Source organism: Malaclemys terrapin, chromosome 1 (genome assembly GCF_027887155.1).
Source record: "Malaclemys terrapin pileata isolate rMalTer1 chromosome 1, rMalTer1.hap1, whole genome shotgun sequence".
NCBI lineage: Eukaryota > Metazoa > Chordata > Testudines > Emydidae > Malaclemys > Malaclemys terrapin.
The window spans coordinates 190,748,331-190,764,405 of NC_071505.1; the positions used below are offsets into that span (position 1 = coordinate 190,748,331).

Genomic DNA, 16,075 nt, shown 5'->3' on the forward strand with positions numbered 1-16,075 from the left:
TTTTTTTAAATGTAAATCTTGCTTGTATTTTATGAATTTTGGAACAGGACAAGTGAATTGACTAAATCAGAGACGTGACCAATGCACGATTTCCGCACTTTTCTAGATACCAAATGGTGATTGTTAGTAGACCCCGGCTGGCTCTACTATCACCATGTTCTCAGAGACCTCCCTCTGCCATCCTGGTCCCAGACCCATAGACCTCATGCATAATCTCCTCCCTTTTGCTCAGTTACTTCCTGATACACATCTTCCCTCCTGATTTGTCTGCATACTAACATCCTCAGTTATGCTAGCTGGATAAAGTCCACAGCCACTTATCAGGCAGGAGGCAGTGGGAGGAAAGAAGTGTAACAGGAAGTAACGGAGCAAAAGGGAGGAGATTATGCATGAGGTCTACAGATCTGGGACCAGGGTGACAGGAGGGAGGTCTCTGAGAACATGATGATAGTAGAATAATTATCTTACATTGAATCACTGATTACCTACGGGGGATTACATCAATATCAGCAGTACTCTCCCCCACAAAAAAGCAATATATCTGGAGATGACATCATGGCATTGTTCAAGTTCATAGGTCAGGTTTTATTGGGGGTAACTACAGGAATTTGGCCAGATGTGTATATTTGTACATTAACGTCTTTAATTTTATGTGTTTCAACTTTTAAGCATCCCAGCAGTGTGGTGTAGTATAGTGTAGCGTAGTGTACGTTAGAAGGAAGAATGTTGGAAACTAGAAAAAAATATATATATTTCATCCTGCCCTAAGAAATAACAGATCCACTTTATAGGGAATGTTGTGTGGGAATGCTTTGTTAGGCTGGAGGCCTGCAGATCAAGTTTTCAGCATGAATTAAAGCATTTGATTAAAAGACTGAAAAGAGAACTCTTAATGGAGAAGCCAAGCAGCCTTGAACTGTAAGTAGAGCTGCTGCAGCCCCTCTATAAAATTCTTAGGAACATGGGTGGAGACAATAATTACAGTACAGGAAGAATGAGAAGCTGTTGGGTGCCCAACCTGTGTGGCACAGTGGCAGTACAAAGAGATTATACGGCTTTATTGCTAAAATGTGATGTTTATTGCAAAAATATTATTGAGCACTGAAAGGCATACGTGGACTTCATAAATATTTGCATGTTACTAATGTTTGTAAAAGGGGTTGGGAGGGTTGAATTACAGAAGAGTGATTTTTTTCCCCACAAAGATCAGCCTGACATATAGCACTTCATTTCTGCCATTCGGTAGCTAATTTTCTGCTCAAGATACTGGGTTGGTCCTTTTGAGTAATGGCCACCTATGTACGCAGAAGTGCTGCTTTTTTAGACTCATCCAGCATGATGTTTTATATTTACACAGATCCTTTCACTGCAAAAGAGCCCCCCAGTACTTTACAAATATCCCGAAGTCACTTTGTCCACCAGTGAAATGCAGCCATCTCTGGGGTGGAATGTAGCAGCTGTTTAGCAGAGTGCAGTGATGCTACATAATAATATAGAGGGGGGAAAACCCACCGTAAAAAAATGAAATGGAGAGGAGAAAATTACAATGTGGCCTTATCCTTGCAAAAATACCTTGGGATCATTAATTCTAATAATAGTATTTAAACCTTCTGTAACACTTCATAATTTCAAAATGTTAATGTGTTGTTACAACACCTCTGGAGGTAGAAATTATTGCTCCCATTTTATAAGTGATGAGATAAGACTAAAAGGTTAAGTGATTTGCCCAAGGTCACAGAACAAGTCAATAGCAGCGGTAGAATTAGAACTCAGGAATTCCTGTCTCCCAGCCCTGTACCTGCTAGAATATTACTAGACTTGGAAAGATTAGATTTTTATTGGGGAATGCCGGTAAATGTTGATTTCACTGTACACATGCAAACAGATAAAAAAAATTCCATCTAGAATAATCAAAATATACAGCTAAACAAAGTACAAAAAATGCTGCTGGAGAACTCATTAGACTGAAGCTGGATTTTGAATTAGGCTGGTTACAAATGGACTAGCAAATTAATAGTAAAAATAAGTACCATTTGTTGTTTTAAGGATATTGACTTTTTATATTTTGACCCATGACATTGACAATTTGCGTTAGTCTATAAAGCTTTAACTTTTTGAATCGCAACTGCCATTAAATAATTGTCTGACCATCCCCCATAATTTCCCACTACTTTGAAAATTTAAATGGATACAGATCTTAAAAAGTGATTAAAAATAAACACTGATATGATCCATCAAAATTATATATATAAAAAAATGAATTCTGCCAAGCCTAAATATTGCCTCTCTTTCAGAAGCATGTTTGGAAAAACCTTCATTTTTCCATGTAAAAGCTGGCATTTTCCACCTCTCAGTATGGCCTATTCCCAGCCTAGGGTGCTTATTGTGTAATAGCTTAAAGAGTACCAGCTATTGATTCACCTGCTGTAATCCTTACTGATTTTGTCTTGGCTCCTTGCCCTTTTGTCTGCACTGGTTTTCACTTTGGACAAATCCCAGTTCAGCCACCTGTTCAGACAGACACTGGAAGATCTTAGCATTTTGGCGATTAGTTCCCAGCTGGGACTGGGCACACTTCTCACCCTGCAGAACAATGAAGCCAATGACCATCACATGGCTCCAGGCAGATGCATGAACAAAGATGGTGTCAGTACACAGGCTTCAAAAGAGTGGTGTGCACCAACTCTGAATATGGCTGGCAAATGGCACCTGTGTGTTTGTCAGCACTAGTTGAACAAGTGAGTGACCTCCAGCCCAGATGACCGCCGAGTAGTGGAGTGTAGAAAGATGACCAGAGAGGTCAGTTCTGCAGTGAGTGGTGCAAATGTGGAACATCAACAGGAGGACTGTTTGCAATGACTCATTTGACGTGGGAGTAGGACGCATCTACACTGGCATTACACTGATGTAACACCCACTGATACACAACTTGGGGTAACTTGTATTAATGGATGTCCAAGAACCACTGATACAGATAGATTTCTGTATGAACACCTGGCACCTCCCACTAATAGAAAGTTCCTTAAAGGGACTTTCTAATGTAGCTAAGTCTTCAATAAGACTTCAAAGCATGGACATTACTATGTTAGCTTTTAGAGCTGTGGTGCATTACCTTCAGCCTGTCAATTATACATGGCCGCCTATCAATGTGTTTCCTGCAGCTTCTCACTGAACTTCAGGAAAGTGGACAGGAAACTCACTGCATGCACTTCCTTGCAGAGCTCTAGTAGCTTCATTTCTTCCTTCCAGTAGCTGCTCCTCCCCACTTCCCCCTTGTCAGCCTCCAGGAGTTCCTCCTTCTACACCCACTCCCGCCACCCAATGCCTCTCCCTTCCTTGCATAATATTAGAAGCAACCCCTTGACCACAAGGAGGGAGCAGAAGTACTACTGCTAGTTGACTGGGTGAGGCTAAAAACTAGAGGGCCTTATTTTCATCGACATAAAAGCCATTTTGGTACTTTGCCTAGCACAATGGAGCCCAACTTGCTTGTGGCCTTTAGGTTTTATCACAATCTAAACATTAAATAACAATAATTTATACCACCTTAGCAGGATAAAGTGCCTGAAGCTGGTAGCGTAAGAAAGCAGAGCTGAGCTTCAGGCTACAATTGGCTTGGGAAGAGGCACCCTGAAGGCAATGGGTAAAACCCAGGCCCACTGGAGTCAATGACAGAACTCCCATTGATTACAATGGGGTCAGAATTTCACTCAGTGGCTCTAGGACAAGAAATGGAGGGGGACAGTAATAGAGTAATAGAGGAGCAGGAATAAGAGAAAAAATTAGATGGAGAACACAGAAAAAGAGGAGCGATTTCAGTTAAAGAGACAGAGAACAAAAGGGAAAGAAATGGTCTGAGAAGGAAAGTCGTAGTCAAAAAGAGAGAAAAGGGATTAAAAATGGGAGAAAAGAGAAACAAAAGATTTAAGATTAAACAAAATGTTCCCCCCCACCCCATTTACTCTAAATGCTATATGAGGGGACAATACAAACTGACCCCAAAGTGCTGGAGGCTTATGTAAGTTTATATGCACATTATATTATCATGGCCCTCCGTATGGCAACAGTTGTGCACCACTGATTTAGAACACCCTCTGTTCTTTTGTTAAGTACAAGAGAGTTGATGAGAGCTGCACATTTTAAAGTAGTCATTTGAAGTTCATGAAAGTGCCCTGAGGCCAGCGCACTAATTATTTTTCTCTTAATGATTTTATTTTGACTACAAATCAGCAGCTGTTCTTGGTGTGACTTTTTTTCCAGACAGTTTTGCTTGAGAAGATGTCTAAAAGAGGGCACACAAGAAAGAAAAGCAACCCAAACCAAATACAAAACAAAAAATGCTTAAAGGCAAACAGATTTCTTGAAACAATGTAACCTCTTCTTTCAGTGAGATACTTTGTTTTCCATAAACAGTATCCTCCTAAGATGAACTTCTTTTACAATCATACAAAATAAGAAGACTCTCAGAGAACAACACGCTATCTCATCATCATCATCCCAAGTTTAAAACAAAATGTTCAAGCACGGCTCCGTGCAACCAAAAAGTAGATTTATTGTTATTGGAACTAGGCCAGTAGTTCAGCACTTGGCATGATCGCTGTTTACAACCATAATGCTCCCAGAGACAGGAAGCTCTAAAAATCACTCTACCATTATTTTTCTCCTATTGACACTTTCTGATTGAAACTTCTTCTGCCCAGACCAAATGTAAGTAACCCAATAGAATGTCTGTCAGCTGGCAAAGATAGCAGGAGTCATGCTGAACCCTCCGGACCACATGATGTTTTCAATTCAAATATCCTCACTGAACTGTATCATATACTTCCTTAACAATCAGCAATTCATACAGAAATGTCTACAGTTATATATTCAATGCAAACATAAGTCAGTTTTGGTTGTACAGTTTTGTAAAGAATTCTTCTCCCCTCTCCCCACTAAGTTTCCAATGAAAGCTTGCACCAAGAAAGTGACTTTGTCTAAAGGACTGTGTTATTAATTAATATAATTTGCATATCTTTCCCCACACTGATGGATCACCACTATTTGATTTGCAAGATCTATGATACATTATATAAATGCAGAGGGTTTTCATGTCAGATTTTGCCATGACACTTAATTTTACAGAGAAATCTAAAAGAATACTTCAATCCTACCTGAAATGATGAGCTGAAACTTGCTTATATTGTATTTCATCTCTGTGCTTACATATCTTACTCACATGGCACAGTATCATTCATAATACATATTTGTTAAGCACTAAGAACATGCTAGATGCTGAACAAAGTTAAAGACAGTCCCCATCCTGCAGAGTCCTGCTTTCTAATAATTTCTTTACTAACAACTTTTACTTTCCCAGTCTTAAAAGGTCAATGACTTTTGAGTAATTCTCTACAAATAAACAAAGAGAAAAAGAAAACCAGAAAAAATGTTTTAACCAATTGAAAAACAGTTTACAATAATATTAACAGACAGCTGCACACAGCCTTGGGAATAAATACCCCCTCCCTCTCTCTTAGGGTGATATTCATTTTACTTATACAAAGCATGAATAATCAAACTTAATGCAGGTGAAATATGCAAATAGTAGGAGGCAAAATTTACCCCCTCTAACCCAAACTCAGGGTCTGTATCTACAGTCCAATATGCTGTGGTGACCACAACCTATGGTCTGGAGTAGTGACCACAGCCCCTTCACCACTTGCAACAAGTCTTAGGGACACTGGATTGGCACACTCAAAATATCCCAAGGCTCCTCCCCAAGCTACTCTCCAGCACCACTTTCCACAGCACACAGGGAAACACAGCTTCCTCCAGTCACAACTCCCCTTCCTCCCCCCAGCAGAGTCCCATTGTGTAACATCAGTGGTGTGCTGGCCCTCCGTGCAGGGAGGGATTTCACCCTTCGGAAAGTCAGTGATGGAGGATGATACTAACTGGACAGACCCGGAAACAGAAGTCCTTTATTAATACACAGGATATGAACAACACAAGCAACAAATAGTTCTGGCTTTGTATCCTATTATCAAACCCCTGGACCATCACCTCTATCTGTCTATCTTGCTGTTTATCACAATATCATATGTTATACAACAATGTTGTTTTTAGACTGCAACTTTTCTTTTTCAAATACATTGTTGTTACTTTTCTTCTCTTTTCAGCTGATCAATTCTAATACAGTGAAATCTATATAAGAGGCCATCCTTTTCAGGCAACCTCCTGTTTCAAGAGACTCCCCTCCCCACAGTATTTTCTTTTAAAACCCCAATTAATTGTTATCCAAGGGTCTGATACAAAACCAACTGAAGTAAATGGGAGTCTTTTCATTAATGCCAACGAGTTTGGATCAGGCCCCAGGTAATTGCTTAAGACAAGTTTTACTGCTTTTTATACTCTGTTGAGTTCCAGTCTGCACTCTGAATACTATAATTTTAAATGAGTTTAACTTTTAGTAAAAGCAAAGTTTAACAAAAATGCCCTTAAATAATATGTCAGAAAACAAAGCTACACAGAATGAGTCAAATTCTGCCATTAGAAGGCAAGTAAAAACCAAATGAACTCAGAATCTGGCCCAGTAACTTGTTAGCACATTTCTGTCATCTACATTCCAGTTTAAACTGAGATTTCTTCCTCAAATGTATGTCTTGAAGAAAGAGACCTAAAATGAATATGTCTGATTATGTCTTGTAATATCCTCCAAGTGTTCTCATATAGGCCAGTGAAGTGAAAACCAGTGGCACAGACTTACATTTTCTTATGTTTCATAGAAATGAAAAATGGCATATTCTTATCTGCCAAATTATTCATGTGGTTCTGACCCTGCCAGTTGCTGAATTTTTAAATTTCATTTTTATTTCTTAAAAAAAACTATTTAAAAAGATCTTGCAATAAAACTAGTTATAATAATCATTAAACTCCAGAAAAATGTTTAAAGGTAAGATTGACAGCTTCTGCAGGTAAACCAAGATACATTCACATCAATTACTAATATATTAACCCATTCAAAGTAGTTTTCACCCAGAAAGCATGCAAAAAAATGTTGCCACCTACAAAGCAGACAGTTATTTGGATAAATGATTCCATGTGGAATCAATGTAGTGTCCACCAGACCCTGAAACTTTCCCTCTCTAAAATAACTATTTCTTTTTAATTTTAGCCAGTGAACTTCCTGTGGGGTATTTGGCTTTCCGTGTTAGCTTTATCTTAATATAGCTTATTATGATGAAATAGCTACATACTTTGCATTGGTACAGAATAATTACATTTGAAAAATGAATGAATGAAGGGAAAATTTGGGAGAAAAAAATAAAGGAAGATGTTTACCAGCTTGTCAGGCAGAGAAGCTTAAAGTTTCTTAAGCCTTAAACTACATTGTTCTTTTAGAAATTACTTACTAAGGCCTACAAGCCAGACAGGCAGGTTTTCCCAGTGGCATTCTGAACTGAGGGTGAGGAATAGTAATCCTGGACATCAGCCAATTCCAATGCAAATCTGCTTTGTACTGGAGGGCAAGCCAAGTCTCCTAAATACAACATCCTGGTGTTTCTGAAGATCTGTGATACCCTCACTTTCCTGTGTTGGTATCAAGAAAATCAAGTTTTTTTTTTTTTTTTTTTTTTTTTTTAAAATAATGAACATCACACTGTATGCCCAGCAATAGCAATACAGGCCTGTTGCTTCACTATTAAATGTAAAATGAACATCGAAATATAGCTCAGTTATTTGATTATCTTTCAGCCACTATTTGGCACAAACTTGTGCATCAAAGTGCACACAGGCCCAGATCCTCAAGTGTTGTAAACTAGTGTAATTCCATTAAAGTCAATGGAGCATCGTCAATTTACATAGGTGAGAATCTGACCTATTGTCTTAAATAAGGACACATGAAACAATAGCTATAGTTACCTATATTTACAGTTAATGTCTCACATTCCTTTTACAGCACCGCCGAGGGTCAGAATTAAGGGTAATTGTTAAAATTAGTGAGAATGATTATTTTCTATCCTCTGAAAATGAGAAGTGGATTGTCAACATTTCTGTGAGGTTTTTAACAGTGATGTTTACACCTCCAATGATAACTGACATATCATAAGAGAAAGTGAGGCATGAACTTGAATTGTCACAGTGTAGAGCCCTTCTTTGTTACATCAGAGTAGTGATTTCAAGTAATTCAAACCACACAAATGGTATCCACAATGACCATAACTGACTCAAACTTCCAATGGCTGTTCATGTATAATTGGCATCACATTACCACTGTTGGGAGCTGAATTTACCCAAGCTCAAATATTACACAGCAAACAGAGTTTCACTTGATTTTCCTATACTAAAGAATCAAAAGAAGCAATGCACTTTGATGCAGCAGCTACCTTATTATTTAGGCTTTATGCAAACGCAACAGAACAGAACATCAGAAATCATGCACCCAAATGCAAACAAGCCACACCTTTGGAAAACAGTTCAGTGTTATATGAGTAAACAAAAACATATATTAGTCATTCACTCAAAATTTGGATAGCTAATGGAGTTTATGAGATTAAACCTCCAAGACTGATTAGTACCATTCAAGGTCCCCATATAACCTTTTTTAAATCTAAGATATCACAGCAAGCCCAGTATTTTTTTAAATAAAACTTCTAATTGTATATAAATGATTGTTGTTATTAGCAACCAAAAGGTATTAGCAGAGTAAATGGTTACAAAAATCTTCACTACAAGGTTTTTCTTTTGGACAATTAGTGTTCTCTCTCAGCTATCAAATTTTGACCTTGAAAAATCATACAGACCACAGTTGTGATTTCTAGCTTCATTAGCATGGCCAGGAACCAAACTGCAAGTCTATTTTTATTAGCTTCTCAACCACTTTGCCAGCTATTCATTTGAATCTTCAAAATGTTTTCTAAACACTCATCTCTGAATCATAATGCAAATACCATTTACTGAAAAGGTGGAACCTTTAATATAACAAATGAACATGTTTAATGACTGATACTTTTATACATTACAGCATCTCTTATGTTTTCAGTAAATGGATATAATTATCCCTGCATTACCCTATTATTATCCTTCCTTAGCATTACTAAGCTACATTTTCAACTGCAGTCTCCCCCCTCGCATTGGATTCTGAAGCTAACCCAAACAACCAGGTTTGAATGATATCAGGCTAATGAAGCTACAGGACATTTCAGGCCTGGTTGGATATTTTACACTTAAAATGTATTTGCTTTCTGAATTTATGTCTCATTTTTAAATCTGTTCCAGGGGGTATGGTTTTCTCAAATTGTACATGGATTTTATATTAGAAAAAAAATCTACAAAATACAAGTTTCATTTCAAAAGCAAATAAATTCTGCTGTGTATAATCAGTGTAACTTCCTCAGTCAAAAGACTGATCTCACTTCCATTGTAATATGAAGCTTTGCAAGGAACAGGAATGGGCCAGCTATGCAATCCTCCTGAAGTATGCTTATAACACCGTTCATGTTTATAGGAGTTATGCACACACACATCAAGAGGAGACTAGGTCACTCAGAGAGTACACAGACGAATAAAAATGGGGGTGGGGAAGAACAATAAGCCTAAAGGGCTCTGTCTGGTTCCAAAGAGACAACAGATCTCAAAACAACTGGTAAAACTAACCTACTTGAATGCACCAGATAATGTCAGTTTTGGTTTATAAATTTAACAACACTGAACTAACCTTAACTGACAACATTGTATTTAGTCAGCCAAATCTTATGTTTTGACTTCACTTTAAGATAAGAACTTAACAGAAGAACAATATATTTGTAAGCACTTTATGAAAGCATGCTGAATATGAAATACTTTTAGTGCCTTACCCTAAAACTGGAAGGCTGTATTTTCAAATTTTCATCGGCTTTTCTGCTATGGGCCTGATTCAGCAATCCTTATTCAGGCAAACAGACCCTATTCACATGAACAGTTCATGGGACTAATTACATGAGTTAGGAGAACAGCGTAAGATGAGTTCATAAAATTATCTTGTTATATAAACATGGCTGTTTACAATTTGGGTTTTCTATGATTATGGGCTTGAACTAAAGCCCACTGAAGTCAATGGGAGTCTTTCCCATTGAATCAGGCCCCATATCATCTGTTCATGTGTTAATGAATGAACTGTGTGTGTGCTAATACTATAATTTATGGATTTTAGCATCTTTTGGGGTGGAATTATATTCTATATCAATTTCAAATCTCAGTTGTTACAAATAGCAATGACACCTTTTTATTCTTACTTGGAATTAAAAGTCACCAAAGAGATACAGAGGACCAGATCCTCAGCCAGTGAAGTCTTCCATTCTCGTCTATTCAGGTTCTTATACTATGCTCATCATTGTAGTATCTCAGTGCCCTACATTAAGCAATGTGACTAACATCTGCCATGTGTTTGTTCTCTCTTCCTCTCCCCAGGGGGAAAAGTGTGTGCAGTGGAGTGTTTTGTGGTGGAATTTATATGTAAAATATAAAAAAATAAAACCTATATAGATACACCTCCCCCCGCATACATACATACATATACACACATGTTGCTATATGGTTAAAGTTAGAGAAAGCAAGGTCAAGGAAGCGCACGTTGCACTTGGAGCAGAAGATGGGGAGGTCTGGAATGGTCCTGAGCTCCTGAGTGAGCTCATTCCACAGCCTGGGGGAAAAGACCCTGCACCCCATCACGCACCCCCAGAACATTGACTCCTGAACAGACAAGCTTTATCTTTACCATAGAAAGTTTCATTGTCCCTTAGGAGTGGAGTTATCAACCATTGCTTTGGACAATAAAGTCATGTCGATTTACATCAGCTGAAGCTGTGGCTCTGTTCACAAATTAATATAATCTGAAGTAGGGGCTATGTTCAGCCCTTAGTTACACCAATGAAATCACCTTGATTTCAGTAAAGCTAATGAGCTTGCACCGTGTAACTAAGGGCACAATCAGGATTGTCTTTTGGATATGCTTTTAAATAAGAACACTGTTAGGAAGTGTAAATCATAATGAGGATTGGCTTGTGTAAAACAATACAAATGTGTGCTCAGTTTCTGTACTGTGAGAGTCTGCACAAGCCAGATCTTGCAGGATTCTCCAGTGCCGAAGCTGGACATATTTTGTGTTCAAATAGTCCCTAAGTAATTGAAACTTGATTCAAGTAGTAAACATAGTCAAAATATAGATGTGAGCAAATACGTACCTCTTCCACTTCTACCCACAAATCTGAGGTCATTGAACCTTGCTGCTTGGTTTTTCATGGCAGCTGTAGCATTTCTGAGCTCTGCAGAGTAGTTTTCATCATTTCCAGCCATTACTGTGACCAGTGTCCCATCAGGAACATCGCCTAAGGCCACTACCTGAAAGATTAAATAGAAGAATCCTCAGTCTTCGTAAGTGAAATGTATCAGTAAATACCCTGATGAAAAGGGGAAAAGCAACAAATTATATAAACTAAAAAGCTACTTGGAGAAAATAGGATATATTTCCAAATGTAGCTTACAGAGCCAGATAAAAATATTTGTAACTATACATGTCTAAACCACCTAAATGCACATAAATATGTACAATACACATAACATGCATACATTTAAATTTACCAATACATAAATAAATCAAAACAACAGGGCCTGATTCTGATCTCAATTGCATCAGAGCACGTCGGGAATAACTCCATCAAAGTCAATAGAATTACACTGGTATAAAATTAGTGCAAGAGCAAAACCAGGCCTATTGTTTCTTGGACATAACAGAATTGATTCCCCACAGTGTCAATCCAGTTTTGTGTCATGTAATTTCATTGATTTCAATGCCGATACACCAGTGCAAAACTGTGGGAAGTCAGACCCAAAATATACATTTGATCACTGTTCACAAAACCATTTCTTTTTTCCTTTTAGAAACAAGAAAGCAAGTTAATGAAATTAGAACGGTCTCAAACCTTTGTTAAAATTGTAATGTGAACTGATAAAACCCAAAACATTTAAATCAAAGGCTTAAGCTCTGTCACTAATGTTTCCATTGTGTTTCAGCAGTGCCAATATCTACAAAATATCACCTAATATTTAGGAACATACATGATGCTACATTTCTGATACAATGTGCTACATGATATTTAGATTTCTAGCCTCAACTTTTCTGATTTCTCTCAACTGTGTCACAGTTCTCATTTCATTAACCATTTTAGTATTTAATTTCATTTTAAACTCTTGTGCAAGACCCAGTTCTGACTGCGCTTAGACCAGTTTTACACAAGTGAAATAATAAAATAAAATAAAATGATTATAATAAAATCTAGCCCTTTTTAGTTTCTTCTTGTATAGATTTTAAGAGGAAGTAAGCAGTCCTGCTTCGTGTCCTCAGAAGTACTGCTTGATTTTTTTCCCTTCCTCTTAGCATTTTCTAGTTCATGTTCATGTAGTTAAAATGTCTCATTACTTTTCACAACTCAGTTTATGTGTTTCTCTCACATCACACTGATATTTCTAAACAGGTCCACAGCTCCTTTACCTATTCCTTTTATTATAATTATTTCTTACTCATAATAATTCCCATAACATTTCAAAAGTTAGTCTCTCCTTCTCTTACATAGGCTACACTCTGCACCCTAATGTTCTCTGATGTGTTCTAAACCCTTATTCTTGATTCCACATATAGAGTTGTGCTCATTGTGTCGAAATTCCCTCTTTGTGCATATATTTCTACTTCCTCTTCCCCAGCCCTCCTCAGCAGCCCATGCTTTTGTTTTTTGTTTTCATCTGTACACAGCAAAAATGCCGTATTATCAGCACTATGTATTTCAAATCCTCCTGTTCTTGGTATGCAATGTTTTCTCTCTCCAGACGGTTGTGTGATGTGGCAATTTGGCTTTCAAAATCCACACTCATGAACCTGATGTGCTTACCAAGTTATTTTTTAAAAAGCCTGTAATAAAATAATTATTCTACATGTATTAAAGACTTCAGGTATAAGGAAGAACATCTAGGAAAACCCTGTTTTACATGAGTATTTGTGTGATTATTTAAGGAATTTTGCATGCGTATATTAAGTGGCGAACAAACCTTCATGAATTACTGAGATAATGCCCTTAAATTGAAAAAAGAATATGTTTAAAATTCACCATATTTACAATTCACCAAAGAAAACTTCTATGATAAGCTATTTGAAGAAACTACTATAAAAATAGTATAAAAACGTGTGCATACACACAAGAAAAAAGAAAAACTGGAATGAAAAGTCATAAACGATAGGCACTGACGAAATACAAACATTTACATTATAAAACAGACTAAACAGATAAGTAGGAACTTGCTGACTGGAGATATCTAGTATTTTGTTTTACTGTTCAGCTTTTAGAAATATATCTTCAGAGAACTGGGCAGAATATCAGCAAACCCATGCCACAGCACACCTAAACCTCCCAATCTTGGTTCACCAACCAACCAAAATTGGTCTTTTAAATTAGGATTTAGATGATTTCCTAACAGTATATTGAATAATTAACCTATATTATAATTTGTTATTAAACTGCATCAATCATTGCAATTTACAATATTTAAATTCCTTGTTAACTTTCCTTTATTTTGAAAGAAAATCCTGGATGTTTTTGGTTTAAAATGGAATTCTGATTCTAAAGACTATATGCAAGAAGTGATTTTTAATTTTTTATTTTATTTTATTGTGTGGAGTGTACGAACAGGGGGAAAGAGATCATATCAATCTGTAGAAATCTCTTGGTTTTCATTGGTACAATGAATATTACCAAGTTCCCTAAAAATCCCACTCCTATATTTGAGCATAAGATCTTGGCAGTATATAAATGATTTGAACCGAACTCTGTGCAACTAGGTATTATGTGTTACCCAGTTTTCGCACGATATAGATTATTTTCAAATGGATCGGAATACTTTCAAAAGGGACGATTTGGAAAACACACAGTAATATTTACAATTAGATTGCGTTTGTTTTTATAATTAGTCAAATACGTCAGGTCTCATTCCCCAGGAGTTCCCACTAGCCGGGGAGTTTTGGTGATGGTGAGCAGCGAGGCGGGGAGCGGAGCTGCAGACCTAGTCAGAAGGCAGATGGACTCAGGATTTCAGAGGTTCACCAGGAAACGCTGTACCTTTGCTTGAATGTGTGTGTGGTTTAATGTTAGAAATGAATAATCTTGTCAGGTTAGAGCGTTTGACTCCCCTACTTTGTTTGCAAAAGTAGCGGGGAGGGGGTGTAGTTATCTAAAACATAACGCGCGAGTTCCTAACAGAAAAAAAGCTGAGGGCAGGTAACCCCATCAATCCACCCTCCCTTCCCCTCCTCCTAGCCTGGCCATTCACCTGGCTGAGAAAAGCTCACTCTTCATTCAAACATGGCATTACAAACGATCCGCTCAGAAACAGGAGCGCGGAACTGAGCCCTTTTAGCTGCGGAGCTCTCAGCTCCAGTAGGAACCAGACAGCAACATTTCGGAGGCGCTAGGGGAGAAAAGGTGGCCGGGTGGAAACACTGCGTGCTCCGTCTACGTTTAGAAGGAGCGGGGCAGGCGTTGGGTATTAATCACATTATTGACTCATTCCCCTTCCAATACAGGGTAGGAGGAAACGGTTTCAAACGCGCCACGCTGGCCAGTCCCCAGCTGCTCTGCAGCCTGCGCCAAAGAGCGCATTGAAATAGAAGAAGTGAATTCAAAAGTATCAGCCAGATTTCGAGACTTCGCTTCTCTAGCTCCCTTAGGGACCCAGAGGGTTTTTTTCCCCAGTCTATTTTTAAAGAATTAACTTTGCCTTGTAGTGTTATAGCGTCCCAGCAACTTACCTGCAGTTGTGTACAGGTTAGTATGGTTAATGGTATAAAAATTCATCAACTTGTGTGAAGGGGGATTTGGTAGGGTGACCAGACAGCGAGTGTGAACAATTGGGACGGGGGTGGAGGGTAATAGGAACCTATATAAGAAAAAGCCCCAAATATCAGGACTGTCCCTATAAAATCGGGACATCTGGTCACCCTAGTTGGTTTTCGGAACTGATCATTCCGACTTGACCTTCCTTTCTCCCACCTCTGCCCTCTCTTCCTAAACAAAACCCTCGGGAGGCAAAATAAACACTTGTGCTTATCCTAAAAGCCCTGTTCTGATACGTATTAAGGCTTTAAGAGCTCAACTGATTACCCCACGTAATCAAATGGATACTGCTCTGATCTGGTTTGGCAGCGGTGAAGTTGGTGGAAAGAACCCTGTCCCGTGTGAAAGGAACAGGCTGATTCAAACTGTCCTACTCCCGATCTTAAATGTAACCATTTAACGCCATTAAAAGCTTTAGGGGAGTAACAGGGGCTCATCCTTGGGGACAATTAAAAACGTGTTGTTGTTTTTTTCATGGTTGGAAACATAAATCAATGGGAGGGAGTTCAGCATTATAAACAAATTATTTATAGGCCAAAGTCTTTTTTTTTTTTTAAAGCGGGTAAGGGGGACTGAGTACTTGAATCCAAATAAGAGGAAATCGGAGCACGTAGACAAGAAAAGCTATACCAATTATATTCTAAATGTAATCTACATTCTTTACTCTTCTTGATTGTAAAGACACATTGTACTGATTATCCAGGGAGGCAGACACAAAACTTCAGTGGGGTCGATATCAGCATATAGAACAAGCATATCTCTTAGATGGGGTCCTGCTAAAGTTTTACACTTGTGGGTTTTTCTTTGTTTTTGTTTTAAGAAAACAATCATACATTTTCAGACAGGCTGGGTAAGTGTACTACAGCAACTCCAAGTACGAACAAAATCAAAAGGGAAAAAGAGCTTCTAAACTTCTCTCTCTTCTCTGTTCATTTTAAACCACCACCCTCGGTGGAAAGTTGATGGTCTATGAAACCGCGAGATCATGCATCCTTTTTCTGCAAGAACTGCAGCATTCATAAATAAGGGGCCTTACGCGAGTGTTTCGAACCTTTGAAGTTTTAGTGACTTCCATCAGGAGAAAAGCCAGCACCTTTCATAGATGGAGCTGCCAAAGGTGGGCTGGATTTAAAAAATAATCTGGAAAAACATTGATATATTTAACAACAAACGAATTA

At 38.0% G+C, this 16,075-nt stretch overlaps 1 protein-coding gene across 2 annotated transcripts in view; it reads right to left on the bottom strand.

Annotated features, from left to right (window-relative positions):
• The window catches only part of RUNX1 (RUNX family transcription factor 1), a 288,952-nt gene that overhangs the window by 70,270 nt on the left and 202,607 nt on the right, over nt 1-16,075 (bottom strand). For both annotated transcript variants that reach the window (XM_054048759.1, XM_054048767.1), the window contains one exon: nt 11,202-11,358. In XM_054048759.1, the coding sequence (XP_053904734.1) occupies nt 11,202-11,358 (157 nt within the window). The remainder of the gene's footprint in view (nt 1-11,201; nt 11,359-16,075) is intronic.